The 17,712-nt window shown below is 44.8% G+C and overlaps 1 protein-coding gene across 1 annotated transcript in view; it reads right to left on the reverse strand.

The window, feature by feature from the left end:
- The window catches only part of LOC137432878 (cohesin subunit SA-2), a 287,468-nt gene that overhangs the window by 54,679 nt on the left and 215,077 nt on the right, over positions 1–17,712 (reverse strand). The window contains exons 4-8 of the mRNA XM_068125155.2: positions 16,439–16,612; positions 10,973–11,069; positions 5,085–5,161; positions 2,925–3,129; positions 2,244–2,395 (exon numbers count right to left, since the gene is read on the reverse strand). Of these exons, the coding sequence (XP_067981256.1) occupies positions 2,244–2,395; positions 2,925–3,129; positions 5,085–5,161; positions 10,973–11,069; positions 16,439–16,612 (705 nt within the window). The remainder of the gene's footprint in view (positions 1–2,243; positions 2,396–2,924; positions 3,130–5,084; positions 5,162–10,972; positions 11,070–16,438; positions 16,613–17,712) is intronic.

Consider the following 17,712-nt stretch of genomic DNA (forward strand, 5'->3'; position numbering starts at 1 on the left):
GAAGGTGCCAAGAGCCATCGCATCGATGTCGTCTTTGACGTTTACAAGAGACGGTCATTAAAGATGCAGAAAGAGCCAACAGGGGTGCAGACACTGGAATCCAATTCCGGAACATTGCACCTGGGCACAACATCCAGCAATGGAGGAAACTGCTCAGCAGTCCTTGGAACAAAACAAGCCTGATCAAGTTTCTGGTAGAGGAATGGAAGGGGCCAAGACAGAGAGAGAAACTCGAGGACAAGGTACTCTATGTTACCTGTGAGCAGCTTTGCTTCAAGATCACCAAAGAACAATGGGAAGAGGCCACAGAGCTAAAATCCTCACAGGAAGAAGCTGATACTCACCTACTACTCCATGCTCTTCATGCAGCAGAATCTGGCTACAGGTCTGTTGTCATCACTGCTGAGGATACAGACGTCTTGGTTATCTGCCTGGGGGTCAGCAGCAACATCCCATGTCCCATGTACCAGAAATGTGGAACAAAGAACCGGACAAGGTTACTGGACATCACCAAGCTAAGCCATGCACTGGGAGGTACTGTCTGTGATGCCTTGATTGGTATGCATGCCTTCACGGGCTGTGATACAGTCAGTGCATTCGCTGGCCGTGGGAAGATGACGACCTTGAAGCAGGTGAAGTCTGACAAGACCTACCAGGAAGCTTTCATGGAACTTGGACGTTCATGGGAAGTATCTGCAGAACTGTTCCAGAAGCTACAGGAGATCACCTGCCATATGTACATGCCTTCTAGCCGCACATCTGAGTCAACAAGCTTCGATACCAACTGTTCTGTGCCAGACGTGGAGAAGTTGAGTCAAGTCAACTCCCTCCTTGTGAGGACTGTCTATTCATGCATGCTCGCCGTGCAAACTATCAAGCTGCCATCTGGAGGAGATGTCTGCAGAGCCAGCCCTATGTTCCAAGCCCAAAGGACTGTGGTTGGACAACTGATGAGGATGGTAAGCTGGCTGTTGAGTGGATGCATGGCTCGCCTGCACCAGATGCTGTGCTGCAGCTGCTCTCCTGCAAATGTGTGCGGTCATGCAAACTACCAGCATGTAACTGCCTCAGCAATGGCCTGAAGTGCACAGACATGTGCAAACTACAAACGTGCAGCAACCAAGCCAGTGAAGAAGAGCCAGAAGTGGATTTAACTGACTCTGATATGGATGACGGTGATGATGAATAACTTGGTGGCATAATTATGCACGAACAGAAACGTGAAACTGTACTTCATTTAATAATGTTAAGAGCCAAAGAAAAAGTGTCATGGATGCATGTTGATTCTACTGAATCAAAGACCTTGCTTAAAACAGGAAACCGAGAGTCTGATTTGTCACACGGTGTGACTTGACAAAAACATAAATATTTTGTTCAACTTGCATAAATATTTTGTTAAGTTAAGTTCGAATTTTTTTGAAAACAACCCACTTCATCTACAAAATCTGCCTTTATGTACGAGAATGACTGCCTACATTCGTGATACTGGTAAGAAAGGATCCCTATGTGGTATTTTATGCTTGTCTGTGACTGAACTGATTCTTAACAGAAAGATTGTGGTGTGAGAATAAAGGATAGTGGTAAAGTGTGTGTTCGCACCTTTCATCCATGGGGCATGTCCATTACAAGAAGTGATAAACTCTAAAAGCTGCGAGTCTGCAAGGGCTATCATATCAAAATGCAAACTAGAGACATATAGCAAGTTAAAAACACCAAAGAGAATGTCACCCCGGGTGGTACCGATACTGGAAATTTGGGATCCTGGCCCATGGACTATGAGGGTTGTTGAACTATTCACCCAAAACTAGATTGACCATCTGCTCTTCCTCGTCACTTTATCACCTCTCCTTCCTCAACGATGAATCTATTAAAAGAAATGCCTCTTGTCCCTGCTGATCCTCTTGGCTGTCATAACTTTCAAATTTATCAACCTCGTCTGCTCATTTCAAGCACGAGGAAAATGGCATCACATTTGTGTCCACACCGCCAGCCTCTCCCGACGTCATTTACGTACACCACAGAGGGCAAGCACAGTCGGAGATGATGGACAAATACACATACAGCAAAATGGGTTTAGAACCAGAGATCCCAGCATCATGAGCTAAATGCTCAAATAGGAAACCAAGTTTGATCGATCTTAGATCTCTGCAGAAAAAAGACCTCACCCCGATGTGACCACCCCTTGCCCCCTGCACCACGTCTCACTAATTTTCCCCTTTCACACATTCATCAAATTCCCTCACCTCTTTGCGTTTCTGCATTAGCAGCTCCAGCTTCTCGGTGGCCCTCTTGCCAATGTTCTTGTTTCTCTCGGCCTCATACTGCCGCTGGGTGTTATCCAGATTAATTGACAGGTTCAAGGCCACATTTACCAGTGCTGTCATGAGCTTCATTGCTGTCAATGGGGTTTGGAAGGAAGAATGAGTGCATGAAGAACACCAAATGAAAACCAAGGGCTATCCCAGAGTTGTGGAAGAAACAAAATGGCCTTGTCAAAGCAATGGAGTACCAAAGGCCGTGTTCAACATTCTTTGTATTTTATTGCATACATGCATGTTTTTTCACATAGACGATAGGACAGTAAAGTTTCAATGAAGAGGACATTATTAGTCAATGGACAAATCAATATAATCTATAGGATTTGAACCTGGGATCCCATCATCAGGAGGTAAATGTACTCAGTTGGTAAAACGGGCAAGCAAATCCCCTCAAAAAGCAAAAATCCGATATATAAACATGTCCTAGAATTTGGATATGTCCTCGAATTCTATCTTAGAATTTGCCCAACTATCCTAGAATTTGGAACATCCTCTGAATCAGTGGTGCAAACATAATTTCAGTTCTCGAAGCAAGGCCAGGCAATTCTTCATCGCTAATTCACTCAACTGAAGAGCAAGAGAAGAGGACCCCGTAGTGGTTCATACCTGCAAGCGTACTGGTGTGTCGAAACGCACGCACTTGGGAGTCAGAAAGCCCGGCAAGGAGTGAAATGACAGTGTCCATCATGTACTCGTCGTAAATTACACTGTACTGGCACTGCCGGACCAGAACTCCGATAAACTCGCAGAAATTCCCCTTGAACTTCTTCCACTGTGGACCTGTCATTGTGAGTGGGTAGTCTCCACTGTCCTGAATGGGATGGATGAAGAGGGCATTGGTGACAAATGACAAAGGCTGCACCGGTTGTTCAGAAAATTATTTTAAAAAGTGGGGGGATAAAGTTGCACGAAATGAGTGACGTGGTTGTGGTGAGTTAAAGAAGGCAGAAGGAAAAATTAACTAGAGCTTCCAGGGAAGCAGAACTCAACTGAACTGACTGGACAACTTGAAAGTAGGTCAGTTGTCTGTACTAGATTTGACTTAAATGAAAAGCCAACAACCTTGTGTAATAATTTTAAGGTCCTTGTATCCTTATACTTGTCCTTGTTTTACAATTGATACAATGTTACACTTTGCAATAATGTTGCAGAAATATAGTTGTGTAGATAAAAGGAAACGGGTGTAATTCGCTTTCAGTCACCCACCCCCACATCTTGTCCCAGTGAACATGCCCACAAAACGTCGCAAGTGCATATTTAAGTGACGTCAGAAGAAATTGCAGGGAATCCTTGTCATGAAAGTTATAAGGAAAAAATTAAAAAGATCTATGTCAATTTCTATATATACATTTCACTTCCGTAAATGTTGTGTTCACTTCTTTCTCAGTTTCAGCATCCTAAATTCTTGTGCTTTTCTTAAGAGCTGAAAAAAATATGCCGGCCTATGGCGGCCATTTTGTGACAGATCGGGTTGACATGCGATAGCAACCTACCTTGTGTGGTAAGAGTCTCACACACCAAGTTTGATCAAAATCCATAAATATTTGTGGACGTTAAAGTCCTAACGTCGTTTCGGAGTTGAAAACAATATGGCGGCCTATGGCGGCCATTTTGTGACGGATCGGGTTGGAATGCAATAGCAACCTACCTTATGTGGTAAGGGTTAAACATTCTAAGTTTGATCAAAATCTGTTAATATTTGTGGACGCCAGAGTGTTAACGTCGTTTTCATGACCAAAAACAAAATGGTCGCCTAAGTCCGCCATTTTTCAACGGATCGGGCTGAAATGTAATACCAACCTGGTCCTTGGGGTAAGGATGCTGCATGTCAAGTTTGATCAGAATCGGTTGACATTTGTGGACGCTGGAGTGTTAACGTCGAATAGTTAATGGACAACAGACGACAGACGACGACGACGACGACGACAGACGACGGACGCCGGAGGGTTCAGTATGTGATGAACTCAACTGGACAGTAGTCCAGTTGAGTTTAAAAAAAAAAAAGATAAAATATATATGATACTCGAGCTATTCAAAACGAGGTCCTTTTGAACTGGTTTGTATTTATTTCTTTACATACAGGATTTAAGGATCTTAGTGGAGCTGTCAAACACACATCTCACACACATGGACGTATAGGGGAATACACAAGACAACACAGTACTGACTATTAGACGAGACAAACCGCCATTAAGTTAAGCTTGGCGGAAGTGCCGTCACACTTTCCAGGGCACTTTGGGTACCAGCGACGCCACAACAATGACACCACCTTTCTCACCACACTCATCGGGGGCATTTTCTAAGGAGCAATTTCATCTTCCCCACGGATGCCAGCCTGTGAAGATTGTCCGTGTGCTTATCCTTTTGAATGCCGAATGTCAAGCAATGAAGCAGCATATACCATTTTTGTAGTCTTTGATATGACTCAGACATGGAGGGATTTAAACTGCCGACATCTGAGCCGTGGAGCAGAGGAATTTAAGTATGTTTATTTCGTTTGCATTTTTATTTTTACAACAATTGCAGTCAAATTGTCTCGGAGAACATTTTGAACAAGAGGCAGCAGTAATATCGGCCATATAAAATGATCAAACAATCAAACAAATTGTTGCTACCCATAGGAGATAACAATCAGAAATGAGCAAGCAAGAGAGAAATTTTCAAAAGAGGGAAGAAAAAAAAAACAAAAAACAAACAAACACACACACACAAAATGTATATATAGAACACACACACCACCACCCCCCCCCCCCCCCCCGCCCTTACCTCGTCAAATTCTTCTGTCATTTTTCTGATTATCTCCGCATTTTGTAGGTTTCGGAACATCTCTCCTGTTACAATGCCTGCAGAACAGTGGGATTAATGGAACAATAATTATAAATACAGTATGTTATATGCATATCCCATTGAACTTCTTCCACTGTGGTAAAAACCAACAGCAGGATTGAAGGACAAAATAGGGGGAGACTTGGACAAATGATAGGTGCGGGAGGAACGAGGGGTGGACAAGATTGAGTAAATTCTCAGGAAGGAAAAAAAAATAAAATGGAAATTTGGAATGAGATGTATTGTATTTGAGAATGTATTTAAAATAGCATGGACCGTGTGAACTCATAGGTTATATTTACTCCTGAAACAGCTATTTGTCCACAGGTAAGTCATATTGTAGAACATGTACTGAGGAGGCAGTGAGTGTTAAATTTTAAACTATAGATGAATGTTGTACAGTGAAAAACCTCCTGTTTTCAGGTGAGGCCAGGTGGAGGGCAAGCACATGCACACAAAGAAATGGCTATGTGCACTTTAAAGGAAACTACCGTGGACTGTTTGGCTATCAAGCTGGCACACAAATTTTAGATTCTTATTTACAGAATCTATATTTGAACCAGAATTAGATTGTGGATGCATTCTGATGCTTGAATCACGACTGAGGCACAGCAATACAACTAATGCAGTTCCTCTGTCGATAAATGGAGGAATTTAGGATTTGGCCAGAGTGCTCGTGTGCTGACGCATAATGGAGCACTCTTTTTAACAGGCACTTTGGGATCTTGGACATCTACTTGTGAATGTCACAATGCAAGGTAGGACACCTTCAATGGTCAGGATACTCGTTATCGCAACGCCCAGCCTGCGGAACACCAGGATCACATTTATAGTCTTGCTGATGTTACGTGGTCCTCCCGGTAACTACCTGGTCTTGGTGACCCCCGGACCGTGGGAGGGACCCCGCCAGAAAGATATATGGTTTATACGCTTTCGTAACGCAATCAATATGAATTCCGGTCAAGAAGAAACCCCACACCAAGGATCCGGAATAATCAATAATATTTTCACTGAGCAATCAACAACCATCAACAATGCACAATCAATATTACAACCATGTGAACTCATCTACACAAACTCTAAGATGGCCATCTTAATCTTATACATTCCTCACGTGAGCCCCACTCCTGACTCCCTCCGTGGTCAATGTCTCTCCTCTCCGCACACGGGCGGTTGAACGAGCCCCGGGCGGACGTGCTCTAAACGTGCCGTCTCGGACTGGGGCCGCGGCTGCAGCGCACCTCCTTGCCAAGCCACGGGGCAAACCCAGCGCGGCGTCCAACGTGCGCGAGGCCCCAAGTGCGACTCTTACGCGTCCTTGTAGATGGGCAAAAACCCAGCGCGGCTTCCGACGCGAGCGAGGCCCAACGTGCGGACCCGTACGCGTCTTTGTAGACGGGGCAAAACTGTCCCGGACGCTTGGTTTCGTGCACGAACTCACAGTGACTGGACGTGTCCAAAGGTATTTACCGCCCAGGTAACTCCTCTCGCCAGACGTTTCGCAACGGCGCGTTTTCCGCGCAGCGTAAGGTCGATTCCACCTTCTCGTCGTCGCGGGGCGAGGAAGAAGAAACCTTCCTTTCCCTCGTGTCTTTTTTTCTCCCTTTTCCGTCACTTCCGCTTCCGGCCACTTCCGTTTCCTGCCACTCTTTCAGAAGGGCTCCTGACCCTCCAACCACAACAACTACACAACAACTTAATATACTACACACGGAAGCAAACACCTGCATGGTAATTCACATACATTCACATAAATATGTAACACTCCCCCCCTTCAAGAAAGAAAGTTTGAACCCAGCGAAAACTTTCTTTGCCGGCCAATTTGGAGAAACAAACCAGATAACTCAACCCCCCCCACATTATCAATTCCCCCCGGGCACAGTTATCACTTAAAAATAAAGCCAGTTAAGCCACTCGATAGCACTTTTCCGGGAGGCCAAGCCGAGTATTCACTACATGGATGCCTTTAGGAACGCGGAGTTCACGGTTAGTCTGTGCAGGAAAGTTCTCTACATGGGCGCCTTGAGGAACGTGGAGTTCACGGTTAGTCCGTGCAGGAAAGTTCTCTACATGGGCGCCTTTAGGAACGGCGTTCACGGTTAATTCGTGTAGGAATCTTGGCTCGGCGGCTCCGCCGCCTTCAGTGCTTCAACTTCTCAGAACGTCCCTAATAATTAGGGTGGGACCACTGGTCCCTGTAGTCCCCTGAATACCGGTCTTCTTCTCGGCCACTACTTTGCCAATTCTTCCTTCGGGAGCGGCCGTAACTCAGGGAGCCTCCATAATAATATTGACTGCGGCCACCACCAAAACTACCGCCCAGTTGTCCTCTCCTGTAGACCTCTCGACGCCTACGAAATGCCTTCCCTACTGTTATGGTCCGACCCTCCAAATCCTTGCCATTCCAATTCTTCTCTGCCTCTCTGGCGTCTTTTGTGCTGGCAAACGTGACAAAGCCGAACCCTCTTGACTGTTGCGTTTCCCAGTCTCTTACCAACCGCACTTCCACCAGCGGCCCATATCTGTTGAAGACAGAGGTCAGAACTTCTTCCTCTGTTTTGAAGTTCAGTCCCCCTACAAATAACTTGGCACTTTTGTCACCATCCCGAGCTGGTGTGGTGTTATTTTCCCTGCTGGGCTCTTTCTCAACCCTCAGGTTACCATAAACTTGACCCCCGGCCAAATCATTCCCGAGAACCACAGATACACCCTCTACAGGAAACGTGGCTTGTAAACCGACGGTGACCGGTCCTGACACCAAATCGGACTCCAACTGGATGACCTGAAGGGGAGCACTAACACCGCCCCCGATCCCCTGTAAACGAACACTATCCCCCGTTGCCGTCTCCTCGGACCATGGCAAAATGCCTTCAAGCATTAAAGATTGATGGGCCCCTGTGTCTCTCAATATCCTAACCGGTCTCCGGTTAGTCGAGGCTCCATCCAGTGACACAAACCCCTCGGAAACAAATGATTGGTAACCCTCTTGATGGCGATTTCTTACGCTAGCCATCGCATTCGGAGTTGTAATAGTCGGACTCCGCTCTGGGTTGTCCCTTTTCATGAGGTAACAACTGGACATCAAGTGTCCAGGTTTTTTGCAAAACGCGCAAGTAGGCCCGGAGGAAAAACTCGGGGTCTGCCTCGGGCCCCCCGAACTATAAGTTTGTCTTGGGCCCGCATCCCTCTGATTTCGAACCGGTGGGGTATCATAGTTGTCCCCATAATCATCTCGAGGCCGCCGCCATGTATGGTCGTTCTCCGCACCTGCTGTTCCCCACCTCCCCTGCGGAGATCTAGGCGAGGAGTTAGGTTCGTGGACCCCTATTCGGTGGGTTAAGGCATAATCATCTGCCATGGTGGCTGCGTCCCACAACTTTGGTACCTTCTTTTCCTGCAGGTACACTTTGATGTCCTCGTGGACACACTGCTGGAATTCCTCCACCAGGATCAAGTCCCGCAATGTCTCGAAGTCTTTCCCGACTCCTTTTGACTCACACCACCGATCAAACATGTTTTCTTTCACTCTGGCAAACTCCACATGGGTCTCACTCTCCCTCTTCCTGGCATTCCTGAATTTTTGCCTGTAAGCTTCCGGAACCAACTCATAGGCCTTGAGGATGTGCTTCTTCAGTACCTCATAATCTGCACATTGGTCCATTGGTAGCGCCGAATAAATTTCCTGAGCTTTCCCCACCAGCACACTTTGTACGAGTATGGTCCAGGCCTCCTCCGGCCAGTTTAATTGTCGAGCCACTTTCTCAAAGTGTGGGAAGAATTTCGCGACTTCCTTTTCACTGAACGGTGGAACCAGCCTCACATGTCTGCCCACATCCCAGGTTTTCTGGTGAGGTGTCGACCCCGTCAGCAAGGGTGGTGCCTCTCCCCGTTCTCTCATTAACTCCAGCTCCTTGACTTTGATTTCTTGCTGAAGCTGCATGTCACGTTCCTTTAATTCCCTTTCCGCTTTTCTCTCCTCTGCTTCGAGGTCCCTTGCAGCTCTCCTTTCCTCTGCTTGTTCCTTTTCTCTTCTTTCCTGGAGTTCTCTTTCCACTCTCCTTTCCTCTGCTTGTTTCTCTTCTCTCCTCTCCTCTGCTTTCCTTTCTTCTTCTGCTCTTTCCTTTTCTGCTTTCCTTTCTTCTTCTGCTCTTTCCTTTTCTGCTTTCCTTTCTTCTTCTGCTCTTTCCTTTTCTGCTTTCCTTTCTTCTTCTGCTAACCTTTCCTGGAGTTCTCGTTCCACTCTCCTTTCCTCTGCTTGTTTCTCTTCTCTCCTCTCCTCTGCTTTCCTTTCTTCTTCTGCTCTTTCCTTTTCTGCTTTCCTTTCTTCTTCTGCTCTTTCCTTTTCTGCTTTCCTTTCTTCTTCTTTGATCCGTTCCTGGCTCCGTAATTGCAACTCCAGTTTCCGGAGCTCCACGTCTTCTGGTTCTTCGGGTAGCCACTCCCAGGCTAACTCGTCCCATGTTCCTAATCCCACCATAGATTGTATCACCGTGGCCTGCAACTCTGCCTTCCTCAAATTAGTTCGGACCTCCAAGTTAAAATGTTTGGCCAATTTCAAGAGATCCGACTTTAGCAACGCTCGGAACTGTGCCTCACTCGGGGTTACCCCAAAGTTCTGTGCCACAAACGCCATGGTGCCTATCGTTAACACCTGTTAACCTTCACCCCAAGACTTTCCCCAATTTCTCAAAAAAAAATATTACCAATTAATAATTAATTAATAAATTTTAATTACCAAAAATTTTATTATTTTATTATTTTATACACTTTTAGATCCCGGACGAGCCCCCAATTCTGTTACGTGGTCCTCCCGGTAACTACCTGGTCTTGGTGACCCCCGGACCGTGGGAGGGACCCCGCCAGAAAGATATATGGTTTATACGCTTTCGTAACGCAATCAATATGAATTCCGGTCAAGAAGAAACCCCACACCAAGGATCCGGAATAATCAATAATATTTTCACTGAGCAATCAACAACCATCAACAATGCACAATCAATATTACAACCATGTGAACTCATCTACACAAACTCTAAGATGGCCATCTTAATCTTATACATTCCTCACGTGAGCCCCACTCCTGACTCCCTCCGTGGTCAATGTCTCTCCTCTCCGCACACGGGCGGTTGAACGAGCCCCGGGCGGACGTGCTCTAAACGTGCCGTCTCGGACTGGGGCCGCGGCTGCAGCGCACCTCCTTGCCAAGCCACGGGGCAAACCCAGCGCGGCGTCCAACGTGCGCGAGGCCCCAAGTGCGACTCTTACGCGTCCTTGTAGATGGGCAAAAACCCAGCGCGGCTTCCGACGCGAGCGAGGCCCAACGTGCGGACCCGTACGCGTCTTTGTAGACGGGGCAAAACTGTCCCGGACGCTTGGTTTCGTGCACGAACTCACAGTGACTGGACGTGTCCAAAGGTATTTACCGCCCAGGTAACTCCTCTCGCCAGACGTTTCGCAACGGCGCGTTTTCCGCGCAGCGTAAGGTCGATTCCACCTTCTCGTCGTCGCGGGGCGAGGAAGAAGAAACCTTCCTTTCCCTCGTGTCTTTTTTTCTCCCTTTTCCGTCACTTCCGCTTCCGGCCACTTCCGTTTCCTGCCACTCTTTCAGAAGGGCTCCTGACCCTCCAACCACAACAACTACACAACAACTTAATATACTACACACGGAAGCAAACACCTGCATGGTAATTCACATACATTCACATAAATATGTAACACTGAGGAATGAACCCAGATGAGACAGCACCAATCCAAGCACACAACCTCTGACCTATCTTGACCCCCTTGCCTTGTGTATTATGTACACAAACAAGGTAAACAAAACAAACCTTTGCAGCCGGAGCACTGGATGAAGAAGTTTATGAGGTCCAATAGAGCGTTATCTCGATCTTGCTTGTATGACTCAATCCAGTCATCAACAACCGACTAATAGATAGAAAACACCGAACATGCGATTTTAGGTTACAATGCGTGTCACATGATAAAAGCATCAAATGCCATTCAGCCTCGAACACGGATGAAAGTGAGAGGCAGTACAACAAACAACAACATGCATTTTAAGGCCATTTTCCCTGCCAGAGCGGGCGTTAGCCTTGCGGTCCCCATGACAATCTTCTCCATTTTGCCCTATTTTCTGCATCTCTCCATGTTAACCCCCTTGCCCGCATTTCTTCTTCCACCATCTTTAGCCAAGTCTTTCTCGGTCTTCCCCGTCCTCTACTTCCTTCTACATTAACTTCCATCACTCTTCTCAACCAGTCACTTTCATCCTTCCTCAACACATGACCAAACCATCTCAACCTGTTCCTCTTCACAGCATCCATCACAGGCTCTATTCCCATCATCTTTCGCAATTCATCATTTGTCTTCCTCTCTCTCAACGATACTCCGCACATCCATCGAACCATTCGCATTTCCACTCTTTCAGAAAGTGAGAGGCAGTGAGAGAGAATAATTACTTCAAGGGAATAAAATAAATAAAAAGCAAGACACAAAGTGGTAACAAATTATTATCAATCTGGCAAACGGAAGTGAGGAGACTGCAAGCAATTTCGTTTAGGTTTTGGTGAAGTGAACAAGTTGACGACTGAAGACTAAGCCACTGCATTTACAAATTGATGTCACACCATCGTGTCACGCAATGGGGACATGTTTTACAATTACCACAGGAATGAATGAAAGCGTCGATATAGCGATGATATGACAATTTCACCATCAATATACAAGTGAAGTTTTATATGACATATACTACGTTCTTCAATAAAATATAGCAAGCAGGACTGATCATAAGAATTTTGGGTAAAAGGTTCGGCATTGAAATATGTAATGATTAGTCTCGATGATTTAACGATACTTGAATATAAGACCCGTCGCTTCGCTGACGGAAATACCAATCTTTGCTGTGATGGATAATCTATGGCGGAAGAAAAAAAAGGATTCCTGGGAGATCCTGCTCTCTGTGCAGGGATAACCAACGCCACGTGTTGGCATTTGCAGTTTTGACACGCGTATCCATCCATGTACCCATAAAAAAAGAAAACAAAAAAACCCCCCGATTTTTTTATCACAAACACTCCCGGGAATTACCCGAATCCACCATAGTTGGATTTATTGCAATCCGTTAATCCGTTCTCAAGTTATAACACGACAAACAAACAAACAAACAGACAGACAGACAAACACGGCTCCTTTATAATATAGATTCTCAACCTCCCAACTGCTCAATTTGTTTTGACACAGAGTCAGGCATTTGTAAAAATCTAAGGAGAGGGGCCCCCCAAAAACAAAACCACCAACTGTTGACGAGCTTTTACAATCCTGCATGTAAAGGGCACATGTTCTTTGATAACAATTCATATGTGGAACACTTCAAAACACATTTTACTTAATTCCACGTCTTTACAATAGCATTTGATCTGGTTATACTTTTGACTGCAGTTCAGATTTAAAATTTTTGGCATTGGGGATATGGGGAGAGTGGATCAGCATGGGTTGTATTGCCCAGAGCAATATGTATATATAATTCAGGGGCATATATACCACATGACCAAAAGTATATAGACACCCAAACATCGACCATCTCATTCCAAAATCATGAGCATTAATATGGAGTTTGTCCGCCCCCCCCCACCCCCCCTCCCCCCTTGCTGCTATAACAGCCTCCACTCTTCTAGGAAGGCTTTCCACTCGATGTTGGAGCATTGCTGCGGGGATTTGCTTCCATTCAGCCATGAGAGCATTAGTGAGGTTGGGCACTGATGTTGGGCAATTACCCCTGGCTCACAGTCGGCATTCCAATTCATCCCAAAGGTGTTCGATGAGGTTGAGGTTAGGCTCTGTGCAGGCCAGTCAAGTTCTTCCACACCGATCTCGACAAACCATTTCTGTATGGACCTCGCTTTGCCATCAAACAGTTGTTGTGCTGACGTTGTTTCCAGAGGCAGTTTGGAACTTGGTAGTGAGTGTTGCAACTGAGTACAGACGATTTTTACGCGCTACGCACATCAGCACTCGGCGGTCCCGTTCTGTGAGCTTGTGTGGCCTACCACTTTTCAGCTGAGCTGTTGTTGCTCCTAGACGTTTCCACTTCACAATAACAGCACTAACAGTTGACCGGGGCAGCTCCAGCAGGACAGACATTTGACAAACTGACATGTTAGAAAGGTGGCATCCTGTGACGGTGCGACGTTGAAAGTCACTGAGATCTTCAGTACGGCCCATTCTACTTCCATTGTTTGTCTATGGAGATTGCATGGCTGTATGCTTGATTATTTCTACCTGTCAGCAATAGGTGTGGCTGAAACAGCCAAATCCACAAATTAGAAGGGGTGTCTGCATACTTTTGGTCATGTAGTGTATATATACATATACTGTATATATACTGTATATACAGTCGTGGGCAAAAAATTTAGCACCCTTGCACTGTTTTCAAATAATGCAGCATTTCTTCCAGTAAATTGTTGAAATTAAAAAATATTTTGGTATCCACATATGTATTTCTTTGGTTTGCAGTGGAACAAAACAAAAAGCTGAAAAAATTACTAAATCTTATCTTATTCCACACATAAATCCTAAAATGGCCTGGATAATATTAATGGCACCTTTTAGAAGTTGTTCGATATAATTAGATTTCAATCAGGTGATTCTCCTTTACTTTGGAAGTGAATCCGCCTGTGGTGAGTTGCAGGTGCCTGCAATATAAAAATCACTCATTCAACCCGTTTGAAAAGAGAAAAGGAGTCATTCTGCTGTTTTGTGTCACTGTGTACCGCAATGAGCATGGAGCAAAGAAAGAAAACCAGAGAATTGTCTGAGGAGGTCACACAAGATTGTAGCCAAGCATGGACAATCTCAAGGCTACAAGTCCATCTCCAGATCATTTGATATTCCTGTGTACACCGTACGCAATGTTATCAGGAAGTTTAAGGCCCATGGCACTGTAGCCAACCTCCCTGGACGTGGCCGCAAAAGAAAACTTGATCGAATATTGCAGCGAAGGATTGTTAGAATGGTGGAGAAAGCACCTGATCAACTGACAAACAGATTCAAGCTGACCTTCAGACACAAGATACGACAGTATCAACTCGCACCATCCGTCGCCAACTCAATGAAAGGAAGTTCTATGGTAGGAGACCAAGGAGGATCCCACTGCTGAGAGAGGGATATAAGAAAGCCCGACTGGAGTTTTCGAAAACACACCTGAAAAGGCCAAAATCCTTTTGGGAGAATGTCCTGTGGACAGATTGAGACCAAATTAGAGCTTTCCATTAAAGCACATCATCTCTATGTTTACGGAAAACAAAATGAAGCCTTCAAAGAAAAGAACACTTTCCCAACAGTCAAACATGGAGGAGGTTCAGTGATGTTTTGGTGTTGCTGTGCTGCCTCTAGCACTGGGTGCCTTGAATGTGTGCATGGCATCATGAAATCAGGAGATTACCAAGGCATTTTGGAGCACAATGTTCAACCCAGTGGCAGAAAGCTGGGTCTCCGTCGAAGGTCATGAGTCTTGCAGCAGGACAATGACCCCAAGCACACTTCAAAAAGCATCCAGGAATGGTTCAAGACAAAACGCTGGACTGTTCTGAAGTGGCCAGAAATGAGTCCAGATCTAAATCCCATTGAACACCTGTGGGGAGATCTGAAAACAGCAGTTTGGAGAAGGCACTCTTCAAATCTGGGAGAACTGGAGCAGTTTGCACAGGAAGAGTGGGCCAAACTGCTAGTAGAGAGGTGTAGGAAGCTCATTCATGGCTATAGGAAGCCATTATTATCATGTATGGATAATGAAAAGGACTGCAATTATTTTGTCCAAAGGCTGTGCTACCAAATATTAAGTCTAGGGTGTCAATAATTTTGTGAACGCCATTTCTTTTTATTTTCTGATTTAAAAGGATATATTAAGTTCTGAATCAAAAACAAAGGTTCTGTAATATTAACAGTGAAATAAAGAATTGTGGAGACCAAATACTTTCATCAATTTCAACTAATTTTTGGAGAAAATTGTGAGTTATTTGAAAAAAGTGCAAGAGTGCCAATATTTTTGGCCATGACTGTGTGTGTGTGTGTGTGTGTGTGTGTGTGTGTGTGTGTGTGTGTGTGTGTGTGTATATATATATATATATATATATATATAGATATATATACATATACATACGCACCACTGCCTACGCAAAACTGCCTATGCACCACTGCCTGCTCACCACTGCCTGCTCACCACTACCTACGCATCACTGCCTACCAATCAGTGCCTATGCACAACGGTACTTCAGGGTCATGAATATTAATTAACTGTTTGTGCATATTAATTGAACTATTTTGTGGGACTGACCTTTCAGATAAATTGGTAATGTAAATAGTTTGTCAACATGTTTGTTATCATAAAGAAGTGCAGTATTTAAAACAAGCTGCAGAATCATCATCAGCACTGGCTCATAGAACATTACATTTTATCGCAGTTCACTACTCGTTAATAGGCATGAACTCCTGCACTATGTTTGTCCACGTACCTTTGCAACCACAATTAGCCTTCTTGGTATTACTGGAAGTCCACAATGTACCTGCCACACTTAGTCATTAAAAGAAGGTTTTAAAAAACAAGTTTAAAATAAGGAGAAAAGTATTTCATAGACTTTATCAAATGTCATTTGGATCTTGCACTGTAGTCTTTTTTCTGTAAAAACAATATGGAATCTAAATTGTATTTTTTACATAATAAACAAATCTTTTTTAAACTTAAAATTACAGACCCATTCTGATCCAGGTCTGCTTGAAAAACAGAGGTGACCAAAAGAAGAAGCTGTGGTGCACTGCAGTCCTGATAATCCCCCCCCCCCCCCACCCCACCCCATCACGTGATTCTTAAGGACCAAAAATAAAATTACAACAAAAAAGTACATTTAAAGTCTCATTATTTTTATTCAAATAATAAATAAATCGAGGTCGTTACTTTTCCACCTAAAATTGGCAAAGAATGAACACATTCTCCTCATTTTGTCAGAATACAAATACAATCACACACACTGTCCCACACACGTTGGACACAAAATGGATTCCAATTCTTCATTGGTGTCACTCTCTCTACATACGGCTCTGTTGTTGCACATATGTGGAGGAGGGGGAGGATGGAAGTAGTGTTGCACATATCATTGACGATAACATGAGGGTGTGGGGGGAGAAGTTCCACCAATGTCAATGGGTGAGAGAATGGATGGGGCAGGGGATGGGGAGGAGGGGGGGGGAGGTTGGGGGAGTGGGGAGTATTGCACATGCTTCAGCAATGAAAATAAGGTTACCTGCATGGCACTCTTTCCAAGTTTCACCACCTGGAAAAGGGTGACTGCCTCCACCTTCCCGTTGGGTGGTTGAAGGTGGTGCCCATTAGCCCGTCCCTGGTTCGCTCCACCTCGTGCAGCAGACCCACCACCCCTTCCACCACGACCACCGCCTCGACGCCCTCTCTTAGCCGCCTAAAATGATACGTAGACAACATTATAACCATGAATGTACAATTGGTACCCATGTGACACATATATTACATGTGCATGTGCAAATCATTCGTCGTCTTCGCAGAGCCATCTATGCAGAAAACATTCAGGGAAGATCACACTTTTTGGCAGAATATGGGAACTGTGATTCAGACTGGTTTCATAGAGATCTGTGGAGTGATGAATCAAGATTTCAGCTTTGCAGTGATGCCCCAGAACGTTACCTTTGCAGATCTGGTGAGAGATTCAACCCTGAGTGCATTTAAACTGTGAGGCATGAAGGAGGTGGAATCATGGTCTGGGGTGCATTTTCATCTCCTGGTGTTCATGAGCTGATAAAGTGTGAACAGTCAATTACTGCCAAGGAATACCAGAAAATATGAGAGAAAGGATGACTTCCCAGCCTGCAAAAGTTATTTCCTGACAAGAAAAGCAAAGAAGTCATTTTTCAACAAGATAATGGACAAATGATGAATTGCGAAAGATGATGGGAATAGAGCCTGTGATTGATGCTGTGAAGAGAAACAGGTTGAGATGGTTTGGTCATGTATTGAGGAAGGATGAAAGTGACTGGTTGAGAAGAGTGATGGAAATGAATGTAGAAGGAAGTAGAGGACGGGGAAGACCGAGAAAGACTTGGCTAAAGATGGTGGAAGAAGAAATGCGGGCAAGGGGGTTAACGAAGAGAGATGCAGAAAATAGGGCAAAATGGAGAAGAATGTCATGGGGACCGCAAGGCTAACCCCCGCTCTAGCAGGGAAAATGGCCTTAAAATGCATGTTGTTGTTGTTGTTGTTGTATAATGTCCCTGGCCATACTGCAATAGCCACCAAAAAGTGGTTGGAGAAAAAGTCCCTGAAACTTATGTTCTGGCCTGGTCAGAGTCTCGATTTGAACCCCATAGACAATAGTTGGGCCTATATTCAGTACAAACTTATTGAAAGGAAATTTTCAAACTCTGATCAACTTTGGGAAGCTGTCGAACATGAATGGGACAATATTAACATTTCTCGGTGCAAGAAGCTTCGTGAAAGTTTGACCAAAAGACTGGATTATTTAAAGAAAGCAAAGGGACAAGCTAT

The sequence above is a fragment of the Myxine glutinosa genome, chromosome 8 (genome assembly GCF_964187855.1).
Source record: "Myxine glutinosa chromosome 8, kmMyxGlut1.1, whole genome shotgun sequence".
Lineage (NCBI taxonomy): Eukaryota > Metazoa > Chordata > Myxini > Myxiniformes > Myxinidae > Myxine > Myxine glutinosa.